Source organism: Acinonyx jubatus, chromosome B4 (genome assembly GCF_027475565.1).
Source record: "Acinonyx jubatus isolate Ajub_Pintada_27869175 chromosome B4, VMU_Ajub_asm_v1.0, whole genome shotgun sequence".
Taxonomy (NCBI): domain Eukaryota; kingdom Metazoa; phylum Chordata; class Mammalia; order Carnivora; family Felidae; genus Acinonyx; species Acinonyx jubatus.
The window spans coordinates 78,118,072-78,135,522 of NC_069387.1; the positions used below are offsets into that span (position 1 = coordinate 78,118,072).

The window sequence follows — 17,451 nt, forward strand, 5'->3', positions numbered from 1 at the left end:
TGCCTGTCTGCTCTGCCTCACCACTGCCTTTCCTACTTGTCGAATGCTTGGATCCTTCTGTGGCCATCTAGTACACTGCAGTCCTGACGAGTGACTAGGGGTGGGTGTGCACAGGAAGGAGACGAAGTCAGCATTATCTCCATGTCCTGGGGCCTTCCTTCATGTGATCCTGGGGCTCCTCCTGTCTGTTGTCTTTTCTTTCTCTTCCCCAAGCCTTTATTTGGTGGGATCGCATGGCAGAGCACTGGGGAAAAAAGGGGTGGATGTGATGAAATCAAATCGCTGCTCTGAAGGTGCTCAGAGAGGCACAGCTCACTTTGTGGGGCCTGCACAGGGTCCTGGGGGTGTCCTCTCCTGAGGCTTGAGTGGGAAGACCTCACAGGGCACGGGAAGCTTGGGTTTTGAATGAGTGGTTTTCCAGGAGTGGTGAGGGCAGTAGGTGTTGTGTCATGTGGTGCAGTAAGAAACCACAAGGAACCTGGGGAGCAAAAGCGCAGGGTGTGTTGTGGAGAGAGAGAGGGGAGGTTATGTGGAGATTGTAGGCAAGGCCTTGTGAGCTCTGCTGAGAAGTTCTTCCTTCATTTCTTGCGTGTGTGTGTGTGTGTGTGTGTGTGTGTGTGTGATTTCTAGTGGCTTTTCTTTCCCACCCCAGACCCCATTCACACAGGGTGCCCTTCAGGGACATGTTACAATGGGTGCCGGGTTTATAGCACTAGTCCATTTTTTTTATTTTTTTAATTTTTTTTTAATGTTTATTCATTTCCTGAGAGAGAGAGAGAGAGAGAGAGAGAGAGAGAGCAGGGGAGGGACAGAGAGAAAGGGAGACAACAGAATCCGAAGCAGGCTCCAGGCTCCGAGCTGTCAGCACAGAGCCCAACACAGGACTCAAACCCACAAACCACGAGATCATGACCTGATCTTCTTTTTTTTTTTTTTTTTTTTTTAACTTTATTTCAGTAAGCTCTATACTCAGTGTGGGGCTGGAACTCACGACCTCAAGATCAAGAGTTGCATGCCCCTTCAACTAAGCCAGCCAGGAGCCTCCCTAGTTTAGTTTCTAACTACCTGAGTGCACTTGGGCAAGTTATTTTCTCTTTCTAGGCCTCAAGTTTCTCACTTGCCAAATCAGGGGGTTGGAGGCCTTCTGGTCTAACTCCAGTAGACGATTGGGACGGCTCTGACTTCACTACAACAGGATTGATTCCTGCTCAGTGACTGAGCCCTATGTCTTTGAGCAAGTTACTTAACCCTAGAATCTGTTTTATCATGTGTAAGGTATGGATAAAAATGCCCACCCTGATTGCAGAGTTGATTCAGGGTAAAAAAGAAGAGGTGACAGGTCCTGTGCAGCACCTGACCTCAGTGGACACTCTATAAATGGGAACAGTTGTGACTGAACATTGAGATGATCTCTCGTCCCTTTCTAGCTTGGTTGTTCTAGAGTTCCAGGATTTAGCCTGTGCAGAGCCTGTCCACTCTCACGCCCTGAGACTTCACTTTCCTTCAGAACTCTAATTCTCTGCAAGACATCATCATGTGAACAGGCAGCCACCACCTGAAACCAAACACATCAAAATCCAAGATCCTGCTTCCCCCTCACCAGCTGGGCTGCCCTACCCTCTTCCCTAGCTCTCAAGAGCACCCCGTTTCTCTCTCCATCTCTCCCTCTCTTTTTTTAGTAATCTGTACACCCAATGTGGGGCTCAAACTTACGATCCTGAGATGAAGAGTCACATACTCTTTAAATTTTTTTTTTAAATTTTTTTATTTTAGAGAGAACAACCAAGGGAGAGGAGCAGAAGGGGACAGAGAGAGAATCTTAAGCAGGCTTGACTGACTTGGTTTTGGCTCAGGTTGTGATCTCGAGATTCATGGAATCAAGCCCTCTGTCAGGCTCTGTGCTGAGAGTACAGAGCCTGCTTTGGATTATCTCCCCCTCTCTCTACACTTCTCGTTCTCTCTCTCTCCCTCTCTCTCAAAATAAATAAATAAACTTTTAAAAATCTTAAATGAAAACTAGAACCAAAAACAAACAAACAAAACAAACAAACAAACAAACAAACAAAAGAAAGCCTAAGAAACTGTCACAACGAAGAGGAGCCTAAGGAGACATGACGACTAAATAAAATGTGATATCCTGGGTAAGATTCCAGAATAGGAAAAGGACACCAGGTGAGAACTAAATAAATCTGGATAAAGTATGGAGTTTAGTTAGTAATCATGAATCTGTACTGGATCATTACATTAAGGTAACAAACATACCATAATAATATAAGGTGTTAATAATAGGGGGCTGGGGTGAGGGATATGAAAACTCTGATTGCCTTCTCAATCGTTCTGTAAATCTAAAACTGCTCCCCGCAAAAGAAAGCTTATTAAACAAAAGTATGACCATCTCCAAAACTCAGAGCGGCCACAAATACAAAGAACAATGGCAGGGTTGTTGTAAGCATGACAATGCACACTTGCGGTATTTTTGAGTAGGTGTGTTGTAATATGTTGTATTGAAGGGATCACTAACATAAAACCCAGAAAACTTAAGATGATAATCTTGGCTCTCCTAACTGTGAACTCTTAGAAATGTTTATTTGTTTAATTTTCTCAGCAAGGGGAGTGCATTATTCTCTAAGTCATTTACAATCCTATGATTCCCTACTTCTGTGATAAAATATTAGAGTCCCACTTGTGAAGATTACTGCGCTAAACCCAGTGTTTACCTCGTACGATACTGCTGATTAGTGACCCCATGCTCACAGAGATGTGTATTATGTCATGGAGATGCAATTTTGGGGGAATAATTGTATTCCTCACACCCAGTTCCCCCTATTATTAACATCTTACATTAGTATGGTATATTTGTTACCTTAATGATCCAATATAGCCTCGTGATTACGTGATTATTAACTAAACTCCATACTTTATAAGTACACTTTTTAGAGAGTTGAAAACATAAATCTCTGAACAGAGATGGGCTCATGGGAAGGAAGCTATGTGGCTGAAGACAGGGGCAGTGGTCGGTGAGAAGAAGATGGATTCGTCACTATCCAACTTTTTTTTTTTTTTTAACCTCTTGGATTTTGAACTATTTGCATGTTCTATTAAAATTGTTTACTTAAAAAGTTCATGACAGAAAAAAAGGAAATATGCCAAAGTATTAATAGTAGCAATTCTGGGGGCGCCTGGGTGGCTCAGTCAGTTAAGCGTCTGACTTCAGCTCAGGTCACCATCTCGCGGTCCGTGAGTTCGAGCCCCGCGTCGGGCTCTGGGCTGATGGCTCAGAGCCTGGAGCCTGTTTCCGATTCTGTGTCTCCCTCTCTCTCTGCCCCTCCCCCATTCATGCTCTGTCTCTCTCTGTCTCAAAAATAAATAAACGTTAAAAAAAATTAAAAAAAAATAGTAGCGATTCTGTTTGGGTAATGGGACCTCAAAAACAATTTTCTTTTTCTTTCTGCTTTTCTGTTTTCCAAATTTTCTTTAATTCTCATGAATTACTTATAGAATTTATTGAAAGCACGTAAACAAATTATCATCAGGAAACATTCCTTGAAAAGCTACATGTGACTTTACATTGTCTCCCTTTGGTACTTAGGAACACAACTTGTAGCATATTTTGTGCCTATTGTTATGTTGTTTGCTGAAATTATTTCATATGTGAGCATCACATTCTCACCTAGACTGTAACTGAGAGCATAGAGGGTGTGGAGGAACATAGTTTATACTCCTTCCGGTTCCTTTATAGCACTCAGTTCAGGACTCTGCATACGGCCTGGGGGACTGGATAGAGTCCCGAATTCCTGACCTGAATTTGTTACTAACAAGGGTGAAGCCTGCACTAAACCATTTCTGCTTTCTGAGCTTGTTTTTCCTCATCTGTGCAAGGAGGGTGTCGTTCACTTTTGATGTGCTAAATTTCTTTTCAATAAATGCTTTTTGACCAACAGACCTAGTAGGAAAAAGATAAAGAGCCTATAGAGTAACACATATTGGGTTCTGGGATAAAGTTTTATGCCTTCGTCTACCTGCCATAGGCCTACCTGAAGTTCTTAGAAAGCAAGTGAAAGGTGTCTCATGCTGCTTGGCATTTCTATAGTGCCTACCTCGGGTCTAGGGAAATATCTACAAAATCTTCTATATCTTCAACCTCTTCTCTGAATGTCCTTTTCACTTTCTCCCACCCATGAAAATGAACCTTGCTTTTTCCCAGAGTGGTAGCTTTTTTCCTTTTGCATACTCTGGAGGACGGTAGATATTTTCCTTTCTGTCTGTGGTTGCCTCCAGATTATTTCTCCATCTTTCTCCTCCAAAAACCCAAGCATCTCTGAAATACATGCCATCAGGGGCAGCTGGGTGGCTCAGTTGGTTAAGCACCCAACTTCAGCTCAGGTCATGATGTCACTGCTCATGAGTTTGAGACCCGTCCCAGGCTCTGTGCTGTCAGCTCACAGCTCAGAGCCCGGAGCCTGCTTCAGATTCTGTCTCTGTCTCTCTGACCCTCCGCTGCTCATGCTCTGTGTCTCTCTCTCTAATATAAAAAATAAACATTAAAAAATTGATTTAAAAAAGTGAAATACATGCCATCAGACCACACCACTTGCTACTTCACCTGTTGTGATCATTTACAGACCTCCTGGTCACTCCTCTGTATTTGTTGAACATTTCAGCAACTGGCTCAAAGTCTCTTTTTATCACTACTTTTATCATCATTCTATATACATTCTATACATCACTACTTTTATCATCATTCTATATACATTCTATACATCACTAGCAGATAAATCTATTTAATCCTTTCTTCTTTGACCTTTTCCTTCCAAGGAGATTTTCCTCCACCAAGAACTGTTTCAAGCATTCCACTTTCTGGATACCACCTTCTACCTATTCAGCTCACTCTAGAGAGCCTCCACTGAGACATACAATCCATTGGCCTGCCACTTTGTCACTGTCCATCACGTCCTTGTGTCTTTCCTTCCTTCTTCAGCTTATTTTCCATCATCTATCATCATAATCACTACCATGCAAGCACACTTAACTGCCTTGCCCTCTTTTCCCTTTCCCCTTACTTGTATTTTCTAGGCAAACCCTAGTCCAAGTTAAATCCAGTTCTATTCCACAGCTGTACCTAAGCATTGGAGTTTTACGGCAGGAAACCACCACCTGTGCTGAATGGTCTCACTTTATATACTTGGCTCACAGACCTCAAGTGGGCCCTTCAAGCTGCCCAGCAACCCTATTACAGTTCCCTAGTCAATTCATTTGCCCACTTTCCGAGATGACTATTTCTAACCTTTTCCTCCTACCTCCCTGTCAACTGACAAGCTTGCTTTTTACTTCCGTGAAGAAACAACAACAACAACAACAAAAAAAAAAAAAAAAAAGAAAGAAAGAAAAGGACAGCAATCAGCAAAGAATGTTTACATCTTCCCACCATTCCATCTACCAATGCATTTGCATTTGGACCTGTAGACTCTGATTTCCCTCCTATTACACTAATAACAGCCAATACATATATAGGGCTTACTGTATGTCCAGTGGTGTTCTAAATCTTTCATGTGTATTAAGTCATCTAAACTTCTCTATATGCATTGGGCTCTGTGCTGACAGCTCAGAACCTGGAGCCTGCTTTGGATTCTGTGTCTCCCTCTCTCTCTGCCCCTCCCAGCTCTCCAGAAAGAGCTCTGTCTCTTTCTGTCTCTCAAAACTGAATAAATGTTTAAAAAAAATTTTTTTAAAACTACTAAACCTCACTAGAAATTAAGTATTATTATGATCCTTTGTCTTATAGACGGGAAAACTGAGGCCTGGAGGTTTCTTTTCTTTTCTTTTCTTTTTTTTTTTTTTTTTTTTTTTGAGCAGCAGGCAAAGTTTATTAGAATATAAGATTAGAAAGGAAGAATAGTAGGAAACTCTCTTTACAGAGAAGGGACATTCGAAAGTGGATGCCCAATTTTTATTTATTTATTTATTTTCAGAGAGAAAGAGTGGGGAAGGGGCAGAGAGGAGGGAGAGAGAGAGAATTCCAAGCAGGCTCCACACTGTCAATGCAGAGCCTGACACGGGACTTGATCTCATGAAACTTGAGATCATGACCTGAGTTACATTCAGAATTGGACGGGTGTGGGGGGGAGGGCACCTGGGTGACTCAGTTGGTTAAGTGTCCGACTCTTGATTTCGGCTCAGATCATGATCTTACAGTTCCCGGGCCTGAGCCCCTGTCTCTTCGCTGACAGTGTGGAGCCTGCTTGGGATTCTGTCTCCCTCTCTCTGCCCCTCCCTCCCTCCCTCCCTCTCTCTGAAAATAAATAAATAAACTTTAATTTAAAAAAAAAAAAAGGAGTTGGACGCTTAACCAACTGAACCACCCAGATGCTCCTGGAAGTTTCTTTTTAAGTGCCTTGTCCAGAGTCACAAAGTAAGTAGTCTGGCTCCAGAACTCATTTTCTCAACCACTGAACTGTACCCTGTGAACTGACCTATCTAAGGTCAGTCCCTCCATCCATGGACTGAAACCTTACTCTTTCTGGTCACTTTGTTCTTTCAATGATCTCTTCTTTCTCTAGCAATGTCATTTTTCCTCACTACTGGATTATTCCCATCAGTTTACAAACATGCTTTAAGCTCTCCCATCTTAAAAAAAACCCGTCCTAGAGGCTCCCGGGTGGCTCAGTCAGTTGAGCATCCAACTTTGGCTCTTGTCATGATCTCACAGTTTGTCGGTTCAAGCCCCACATCAGGGTTACTGCTGTCAGCCTGTCAGCGTGGATCCTGCCTCAGATCCTCTGACCCCCTCTCTCTGCCCCTCTCCCATTTGTGCTTCCCCCTCCCCCCCCCAAAAAAAAGCCCTTCCTGGACTTCCCACCCTCTTCTGATTACTGCTCCACTTCTCTGCTTCCTTATTTACCAACACTCCTTGGAAGAATTGCTTTTATTTGCTGTCCTACTTCCTCATTTCTCATTTTGTCCTCAATTTGTTTCAGGCAAAATTTCATCTCTACCATGTCATTAAAACTACTCTTAAAAAGTTCATTATCCTTGGGGCGCCTGGGTGGCTCAGTTGGTTGAACGTCTGACTCTTGATTTCGGTTCAGGTCATGATCTCACGGTCATGGGATCAAACCCTGTGTTGGGCTCTGCACTGAGCGTGGAGCCTCCTTGGGCTTCTCTCTCTCTCTCTCTCTCTCTCTCTCTCTCTCTCTCTCGCTAATAAAATAAAATAAAATAAAATAACATAAAATAAAGTGTTAAAAAAAAGTTCACCATCCTTTCAAATCCAATGGCCAATTCTCAGATGGTGCCCTACATAATTTATCAGCAACATTTGACACATTTGATAGCTTCCTCCTTAAGTGCTTCATTCATACTCTCTTCTGATTTTTCCCTTCCTCATTCACCACTCATTCTGTATCTTTTGCTTGCTCCTCTTCCCAATTTCTAAACATTGTCATGCTGAAGGCCAAATGCTAGACCCTCTTTTCTGCTCTGGCCACACTTGCCCTCTAGTGACCTCATCTAGCTCCTTGGCTTTTCATACCTGGATAACTCTCATTTTTTTTCTCTTCAGACCAAACCTCTCCCTGAGTTCCAGATTGCCAAATCCAACTGGTTTCTCAACATCTCCACTTGGATATCTTGTAGGCATCCTAAACTTAACTTGTCCAACAAAATTGTACTCATATCTGCTCCTCTTCTTCATTTCAGTAAATGGCACCACTATTTTTCAGTTGCTCAGTGTCCTTGGGTTCATCCTTGATTTTTCTATTTTTTTTCACACTTCACATCCAGTCCAAATCTGCTAAGCTCTACCTTAAAAAATACCCAGAGTCTGACCATTCTTCACAATTTCCATCCAAGCCACCACCATTCTTCCTCTACACGACAACAGTAACCTCCTAACTGGGCTCCCTGTTTCCACTTTATTTTATTATTACTTTTTTTTTTAAGAAATATATATATGTGTATATATATATATATATATATTTTTTTTTTTTTTTTTTTTTTTTTTTTTTTTAGAGAGAGACAGAGCATGAGTGGGGGAGGGACAGAGAGATAGGGAGACACAGAACCTGAAGCAGGCTCCAGGCTCTGAGCTGTCAGCCCAGAGCCTGACATGGGGCTTGAACACACAGAAGGTGAGATCATGACCTGAGCCAAAGTCAGATGCCCAACCAACTGAATCACCTAGGCGCTTCCCTGATTCCATTTTAACCACCTCTCCTTATCTTGTTCTTTCCTCACACAGTATCCAGAATGAGCTTGGTGTTTTTTTTTTTTTACCCTTTTCACTATTTTTAAGGGTACAGTTCAGTGACATTAAGTACATTTACTTTGTTGTGCAACTATGACCACTATTCTTCTCTAGCACTTTTTCACCTTTCCAAACTGAACCTCTGTGCCCACTAAATAATAACTTTCCATTCTCCAGTCCCTGACAATTTCTTTCTGTCTATGAATTTGATGACTGTAGGTACCTCATATAAATGGAATCATACAGTATTTCTCCTTTTATGCCTGGCTTACTTCACTTAGCATAATATCTTCAAGTTTATCCATGTTTTAGCATGTGTTAGAATTTCCTTCCTTTTAAGGCTGAATAATATACCATTGTACACACATACTACACTTTATTCATCTGTTGATGGACATTGATTGGATTTGTTTCCATTTTGAGGCTATTATGAATAATACTTCTTTTAAAAAATTTTTAAATTTGTTTTTGAGAGAGAAAGAGCAAAAGCAGGAGAGGGGAGGAGAGAGGGGGACAGAGGATCCAAAACAAGCTTTGCACTGACAGCAGAGAGCTCAGGGCGGGGCTTGAAGTCATGAACCATGAGATCATGAGATCATGACCTGAGCTGAAGTCGATGCTTAGCCAACTGAGCCCCCCAGGAACCCCATGAAATATTTAACTTCTAAAAGGCATTATGGCCATATAGAAACAACAATAATGTCTTTCAAACTGAATCTTCCAAGAAATAAATAATACAGATATAAATTGTCCTAGAGCTTAAGGAAAAATAGAAAATATTCCAATTCATCTCAAATATTTAGCACAAAGCTGATTAGGAAGTTGTATCAAAATGCGCCATGGTTATGTAAGATATTATCATTGGGGAAGGGTAGGTACATGGGAATTCTAGTTTTTTTGCAACCTCTTGTGAATCTAAAAATTATTTAAAAATAAAAAGTATTGGAGCACCTGGGTGGCTCAGTCAGTTGAGTGTCTGACTGTGGCTCAGGTCATTATGTCATAATTTATGAGTTCGAGCCCCACATCAGGCTCCCTGTTGTCAGCATGGAGCCCACTTTGGATCCTCTGTTCCCCTCTCTCTGCCCCTTCCCCGCTCATGCTCTCTCTCAAAAATAAATTAAAAACATCAAGAAATATTTCAGGGGCGCCTGGGTGGCTCAGTCGGTTAAGTGTCCGACTTTAGCTCAGGTCACGATCTCGCGGTCCGTGAGTTCCAGCCCCGCTTAGGGCTCTGGGCTGATGGCTCAGAGCCTGGAGCCTGCTTCCGATTCTGTGTCTCCCTCTCTCTCTGCCCCTCCCCCGTTCACGCTCTGTCTCTCTCTGTCCCAAAAATAAATAAACGTTAAAAAAAATAAAAAAAAAGAAATATTTCAAAATCTATCAAAATCCTTAATTCAAGATGATGAATTCAATATAAAATTTATTTTCTTCATATTTCTTGTATCTCACAAATCTGGGATGTAATATTTCCATTATGATTTAGTTCAAAGTATTTAATTTCCATCATGGTTCATTCTTTGACCCAAAGTTATTTGGAAGCCTTTTTGTTTGTTTTCTTAAGTTTCCAGATATATGTTTGTATTTACATTTTACATTGTGATTAGAGAATATGGTATGTATTCTAAAATTCTTTGAAATTTGAATTATATTAGTTGAGACCAATTTTTATGAATAGTCTAAGTACGCTTAGGAAGAATGAGTATTTTTAAAAATTGTTTATTGGGGCACCTGGGTGGTGCAGTTGGTTGGGTGTCCGACTTTGGCTCAGGTCATGATCTCACAGTTTGTGAGTTCGAGCCCCGTGTTAGGCTCTGTGCTGACAGCTCAGAGCCTGGAGCCTATTTCAGATTCTGTGTCTCCCCCTCTCTACCCCTCCAGTGCTCACGCTCTGTGTCTATCTCTCAATAATAAATAAATGTTAAAAAAAAATTGTTTTAATTGTTTATTTATTTGGGGGGGGAGGGGGTAGAGAGAGGGAGAGAATCCCAGACAGGGTCAGCGCAGTCAGTGCAGAGCTGGATGTGAGGCTAGATCCCACGACCTTAAGATCATGACCTGAGCAGAAATCAAGAGTCCAACGCTTAACCAACTGAACCACCCAGCTGCCCCAAGAATGGGTATTTTTAAGTTTGGAGTGTATGGTTTTCTATGTTTATTTAAAACAAGCTTGTTTGTTGTGATTAAAAAAAAAAAAAAGTCCATGGCAGCAATCCAGTCCAGAGATGATGGTAGGTTGGGAGCAGGAACGATGGAGAGAAGTGGAAGGCATTCAGATTTATTTGAGAGACAAAATGAACACTTCGTGGTGTTGGAAGGGGATGAGGGAAAGGTGAAGAAGAGAGCCATCAAGGATGACCTCTTCAGGGGCTCCTAGCTGGCTCAGTGCATAGAACATGCCCCCCCCCCCTTTTTTAAGTTATTCCTTTATTTATTTGAGTAATCTCTACAGCCTACTTGGGGCTCAAACTCAGGACCCAGAGATCAAGAGTCGCATGTTCTTTCCACTAAGCCAGCTAGGCGCCCCCAAGAGCATGCCACTCTTGATCTCAAGGTCGTGAGTTCAAGCCCCACATTTGGCATTGAGCTTACTTACGGGCGGGGGGGGGGGGTAGGGTGGGGAAGATGACTTGTTTTATCTGTTTTATCCAATTCGACAGGTAGCAGAGCTATGCACCTAAAATAGGGACTCCAAGGAGGGATTAGGTAATCTCTGTATTTCGCCCAAGCACGTTTCTTTACTTCCCACGGCAGCTAGGAGGAAGGTGGCGAAATTAAGGCTTGGGGCTGAGCCTCAGCAGCTCCCCGCCCTTTATTACATGCTCTACATTCGTGTTACAGTACTTACCATGGTGTATTATTCACCTTACAAGGTGTCGCACCCTTTGGACTGGGAGCTCAGAGGGCATGGGCTGAGTTTCTTCAAAGCCTCTGGAGGGACTTTGCCCAGAAACTCGCTCCTCCGCCTCCCCGGTCTTTCTTGGCCCCGCCCCCAGGGATTTCCGGCCGGCCCGCTCCTCTACACCCGCCTCCGCCGGGGCAGCCCGGTTCCGCCCCTATTGCAACGGTTGTCCTCTAGCCTAGTTAGGGCTAGAGTGATTGATGCGTGTGTTCTCCAATCACTAACGCTAAAAGATCACGTAATTACCAATTAGGCGGTAGCAGAGGCGGGTGCTGAAGCCTGGGGTTGGGGGTGACCAGGAAGTGAGAGCCGAGATGAGTCAAGCCCAGGCGGTGGCGTAAAGGTGACCGGGCATCTGGGTTCCTCCTTTCCCGTCTCTGGGTCAGGGGTCCCTCCGCAGCTAGGAGCCAGGACCTCCATTTACTCTTGTTAATGTGGAAGGGGGTGTGTCTACATTTGTAAGCGGCAGAGGATTTTGCTGAGCCTCCTGCCCTTTCGCCGGGAGGCGGGTCCTTCTCTTAGCCTGGGGGTGAGGACTGGTGGGGTGGTCCTGAGTCCCTCCCCCTCCGAGCTGGCGCCTGTAAACTTAAGGTCCTTCCGTAGGCTGTGGGTGGTTAAAGTCACCACGGAAAGGGTGGTGAGGGATGACGACGGTGAGATTCGCGGACTCTGCCCTTCTCCTGAGGAGTTAGAGACCTCCAGCTGCAGTCAGAGGTAGTAGAAGGTGGAGGGGTCCTGGAAGCTAAATTCCTGTAGTTAGAAAACTAGGGAAAAGAATAGGTAGGAGAAGGAACGGGTGGAAAAAAACCATTTATGTAGAGGTCCTGGTAGTTCTGAGTCTACTGTAGGGCTAGACGCGTTGGGTTTGGCCTCAGGCTCAAAATCCCTTTCCCACCTCTGCGCCGTCAGCTTTTTGCCTTCATTTCTTTCTCCTCAGGCTGGAGGAAACACCTGAACATGTGGAATCCCAATGCCGGTAGGTGTTTGGGGATCTCTTCTCTCACCCCCACCCCTTTTCTTATGAAACCCACAACAGGAAGTTTTTGTGTCAGTTTTTCCTCCGCCTCTCTCCACCGCAAAAGCAGTCCTTAAACCATAGCTGACCAATGGTCTTTCCTTAGAGTTCACGGTCTCCCTTTCCCCCCAGTCCTGTCAGTCCTTAACCTTTGTCTCCTGCGCAGCTTTGTCTCCCCTACGCCCCGTTCTCCTTCCTCACCTTTGCTTTTCCCTCTAAGTATTGAGTGAGAAACGGTGTTTCTCACCTTCTTTTGTAGGCATTTGTTGCCAGAGGGTCTGAGCAATTCTGATCTTAATTTATTCTTTGCTTCTTCCACCAGGACCACCAGGGCCAAATCCATATCCTCCTAACCTTGGGTACCCTGGAGGTTCCAATCCTGCCCACCCACCGCCTGTAAATCCTGCCTATCCTCCAGGCCCCTTTCCAACTCCTCCAGAAGCTCCCCAGGGGAATCCAGCTTTTCCCCCCGGTGGGCCCCCTCATCCTGTGCCACAACCAGGGTATCCAGGATGCCAACCCCTAGGTCCCTACCCACCTCCCTACCCACCACCTGCTCCTGGCATGCCTCCTGTGAATCCCTTGGCACCTGGCATGGTAGCACCAGGAATGGTGATGGACAAGAAGATGCGGAAGAAAATGAAGAAAGCTCATAAAAAGATGCACAAACACCACAAACATGGCAAGGTCAGTGCCCTCTGGAGTCTGGCTAGGAAGGGGTGCCCCCTCAGAGGGACTAGGCTGGCAGGAATGGGTAAGGGGGATTTGCAGTCTGAGGACGTGAAGCAGCCATTATGTGGCTCTGGTAGATGGTTCTTCTTTGTAAAGGATTCCCACTGGTAAGAATCTGATAATCTTGGAATATTAGGCTAATTGGACCTTCTATCAGGGAGGGCTAGGTTGAGCCTTAGACATAGATATTGGAATCTAAAGCCCTTCCTGTCTGTCTTTCTCTGTCCCAGAACTTTTGCTCCCCCCCACCCCACCCCACCCCAGATGCTTTTAGCAACTTAGATACATCCACCTTCAGTGTTCACAAGGTGTTGTGCTAATTACATGGGCCTTTTTGTCCTACCACCCAGCAGGACTCTCAGTGACTCTCAGCCTCAGATAAAAATTTCGTGCACAGCCCCAAGGTGAAGTATCTTCCTTCTAGAAGAGTGTTAAGCAGCAAATAGCTCTCAGGACAACTCTGGAAGGACAAAACCAACCTGGATCTTGAGGAGGCCTTAGTTTACCTTTTTCTGCCTAGTGTTTATTTATTTGCCTTGGGGCTTTGGGCACTACCTCCTGGATCTAGGTCTTTGGTGGAAGCTTGAGGAGAAGGAAAGATGAGATTGAATTGGGGGGAAAAATTACCCCAGAGAGACTCAAAAGTGTTTTTGATGACAGTTGATGGGAGTACACATGTAAAGAATCTTGACTAGTACTCTCTCCACCTTCTCTCCCACCTTCCTCACTTTCTCCCATTTGGGGCTTAGGAAAAAGAAAAGATAGTTGGGCACACAGCTGCTGTTTCTACTCACTTGTCTTAGAATCATAGCTACAAGAACTTTCCATGTGACCGATCAGTAAGCATTTGTAAAGTAGCAGCTGTCTCTTAGCACTATGCTATGCTAGTGCCTGTATTTATTCCTTGCCAAGGCATTGAGTCAGGTAAAGAAAGTTGGAAATATGCTCCAAATGCAATATTAAGTTCTGTGCAATGATTTAGGAAGGTTTAATCCATTATTATATGTTCACTGCTGAAAGAAATGTTTGCTTTTGCTGTTTAAGAGACAGTCTGTTTCAAAACTGCTGACCTTCTTAGGAAGCAAGGGGGTGCTGGGTGGAGGGGTAGAGCACCAAAGAATGTCCCATGGAGTGATCAATGCTTATTGGATCTGATGCTGTCTCCTTTCCCCTTTCCCATTACAGCATTCCTCCTCCTCCTCCTCCTCTTCCAGCAGTGACTCTGACTGAATACAGGGCCTGGACCCTTCCCTCAAGCCTCTCCAGTTCTGCTCTCCCATCAAGCTTCAGATGCCATCTTGTTACTGGGGAAAATTAGCTCTTGTGCCCTTCCTCGCTCACCTTCCCCTCCCCCCCCCCCCCCCCCCCCCCAGCCCCTACAATCTGAGCCTTCCTCTTCTGTTCAGCCCTAACTGGCTAGGGAAAATGGGAAAAGAATTCCCATGGGCTAGCAAAGACCTTCTTCTCACTACTGGGATAGAACTTTTAGCTGATGAGTTTAGCAGGACTATTTTTTGAGGATGATGAGACCTTTGAGCTAAGTGCTGAAGACAAGTTTAAGATCTGTAAAATGTGGTTTTGTAATACTTGTAGTTGGGAGGTGTTGTGGAAATTTAATTACAGCGAAAAAGAAACTGTACTGTTTTTGTAAGGTGGCTGGCACACTTTGGTAATTTAGTGGCAAATACATTTCCCATCAGGCCTTTATTGATCGTACTAACTGGAAGGCTGCTGGGAGGTGGAGTCCATTTGGAACCTAATCTCACTCCTTAGCTTGGTAGGCTGGCTCAGGTCCTTCTTATTCTCCAACTCTCAGTGCAAATAAAGCTGTTTTTCCTTGTCTCTGTTCACCCGTGCCATTACCTTGGTTGGGCCCAGCACATTCTACCACTTTTGCTGCCCTTCCTTAGATCCTCCAAAGTGTATCAGTTTTATATCCAGGAACTAGAGCATCAGTGAAGAAGACGCCATACTGTCTCTATGTTTCTTAAGTGAGAAGAACCTTCAGAATTGGTTCAGTCTACTGGTATGAATCTTTACTGTCTTCCCTTCAACGAACAGAAATAGGTCTTTAGCTTAAGTTTTCATATCTGCTACAGAGGTTCTTAACCCTGGCTGCCCATCAGCTATCAGAATGATTTAGAGTTTTGCCCCAAATCTATTGAGTAAGACCCTCAAGGATGGGGCCCTTTTCCCTGTCAGGAAAAGTGACATTTCAACTGCCTCTTGGGCCTGGAGCATGGAAAGGATGAGTCGAAAAAAAATGAAAGAGTGGATTTTCCAAGTGGAGTGGGGAGAGGGGTTGGGAAAGGCATGTGTGCTTAGGTACAGAGTCACAGAATTCCATAGCATGTTTGGGAATCACAGGTCTCCCAGTGGGACTAGATTGGTTTCCTGGAAAATTGTTTATTGAGGAAATACTGTGTTCTGGGTGCTGAAGCTACAGTTCCTGCCTTTCATGATTCGCAAGATCTAATGGAACAGATGGACACGTAAATAGGTTATTATAATACAGTAAAAAGGACCACAATAGAGACATGGACCAAGCAGTGAGAGAACAAAGGAAGGAGTGACAGTGCCACTGGGAAAATGAACTAGATCCAGGCTGGGCCTCAGAAAAATTAGGAGTTGCCCAGTTGGTAAAAAGTACCAGCTAACACTGAGCATTTATTGTGTGCCTTATGTTTATAACTTCTAGAATCTTCACAGCAACTCTATGAGGTAGGTACCATTGTTCCCATTTTGTAAGTAAAGAAAACTGACGCAGGAAATGGTTCTGTCAGGATTCAAACTCAGGCAGTCTGGCTCCTGAGTCTGTGCTCTTAACCCAATGGATTCCAAGCAGAAGAAACAGTTTTACAGAGGCACAGAGTTGTAAAAAGGGGTAGGATGAGGGATGCCTGGGTGGCTCGATCAGCTGAGTGTCCAACCCTTAATTTGGGCTCAGGTCATTATCTCATGGTTGTGGGACTGAGCTCTGAGGTGGGCTCTGTGCTCACAGCACAGAGCCTGCTTGGGATTCTCTTTCTCCCTCTCTCTCTGCCTCTTCTCCATGCTTGCTCTCTGCCTTCTCTCTGTCAAAATAAATAAACATTAAAAAAAAAAAAATGGGGGTAGAATGAAAGTTTAGTTCTTGAGCCTGAGTCACCATGCAGGAAATGAGGGGCAGAGAGCCCCTCATTTAAAGGGAGAGAGCATGTGCATGCACAGGAGAGGGGCAGAGAGAGAAGGAGAGAGAGGATCCTAAGCCTCAGCGTGGAGCCTGACTCGGGGCTCGATCCCATGATCCTAGGATCATGACCTGAGCTGAAATCAAGTTTTCAGTATTCATCAGCTCTTCTTTTTTGAGGAGAAGGGAGATATGGACACAGGGGGATTGTGGGGTGAAGAGAAACAGATGTTGACAAACTAGAAATAAGGAGAAACACAGCAGTGGCTAGAAGGGGAAAACACAAAAAGAAATCGTGAAATTAGGAAACTCACTGACTCCTTTTCTCTCCCACTCTTTCTCTTTTTTTTTAATGTTTATTTTGAGAAAGAGCATGAACGGAGGAGGGGCAGAGAGACACAGAATCGAAAGCAGGCTCCAAGCTCTGAGCTGTCAGCACAGAGCCCGATGGGACCTGAACCTATGAACCATGAGATCATGACCTGAGCTGAAGTTGCACGCTTAACAGAGTGAGCCACCAGGCACCCCACTGTTACTGTTTTTTTTTTTTTTTTACATTTATTTATTTTTGAAAGACAGAGTGAGACAGAGCACAAGTGGAGGAGGGGCAGAGAGAGAAGGAGACACAGAATCTGAAGCAGGTTCCAGGCTCTGAGCAAGAGTTCAGCACAGAGCCCAATGCGGGCCCGAACCCACGAACCATGAGATCATGACCTGAGCCGAAGTCAGACACTTAACCAACGGAGCCACACAGGCGCCCCAACACCCCACTATTTTTTAATGTTTATTTATTTTATTAAAAAAAATTTTTTTAACGTTTATTCATTTTTGAGAGACAGAGTGCGAGTAGGGGAGGGGCAGAGAGAGAGGGAGACACAGAATCCCAAGCAGGTTCCAGAACCTGAGCTGTCATCACAGAGCCCCACCTAGGGCTCGAACTCACAAATCACGAGATCATGACCTTAGCTGAAATCAGACACTTAACCAGCTGAGCCACCCAGGTGCCCCTAATGTTTATTTTTGAGAGAGAGAGAGAGAGAGGGAGTGCTAGTGGGGAAGGGACAGAGAGAGAGGGAGACAGAGGATCTGAAGCCCAATGCGGTGCTCAAATCCATGAACCAAGAGATCATGACCTGAGCCGAAGTTGGAGGCTTAACCGATGGAACCGTTCAGGTGCCCCCTTTCTCCCCACTCTTTTTTTTTTTAATTTTTTTTTTAACATTTATTTATTTTTGAGACAGAGAGAGATAGAGCATGAACAGGGGAGGGGCAGAGAGAGAGGGAGACACAGAATCGGAAGCAGGCTCCAGGCTCTGAGCCATCAGCCCAGAGCCCGACGCGGGGCTCGAACTCACGGACCGCGAGATCGTGACCCGAGCTGAAGTCGGACG

The 17,451-nt window shown here is 44.4% G+C and overlaps 1 protein-coding gene across 4 annotated transcripts; it reads left to right on the forward strand.

Annotated features, from left to right (window-relative positions):
- The first annotated feature begins 11,369 nt into the window (after window positions 1–11,369).
- Window positions 11,370–14,733, forward strand: PRR13 (proline rich 13). 4 transcript variants are annotated; one of them, XM_027036318.2, is made up of 4 exons: window positions 11,370–11,487; window positions 12,082–12,120; window positions 12,482–12,846; window positions 14,077–14,733. In XM_027036318.2, exons 2-4 carry the CDS (start codon window positions 12,102–12,104, stop codon window positions 14,119–14,121), a joined length of 429 nt encoding a protein of 142 aa, XP_026892119.1. In that variant the 5' UTR covers window positions 11,370–11,487; window positions 12,082–12,101; the 3' UTR covers window positions 14,122–14,733. The 4 variants fall into 4 exon arrangements, with proteins under 4 accessions (XP_026892119.1, XP_026892121.1, XP_026892120.1 ...); XM_027036320.2 differs by lacking the exon at window positions 11,370–11,487 and adding an exon at window positions 11,565–11,588; XM_027036319.2 differs by lacking the exon at window positions 11,370–11,487 and adding an exon at window positions 11,651–11,673.
- The last annotated feature ends 2,718 nt before the right edge of the window (window positions 14,734–17,451 follow it).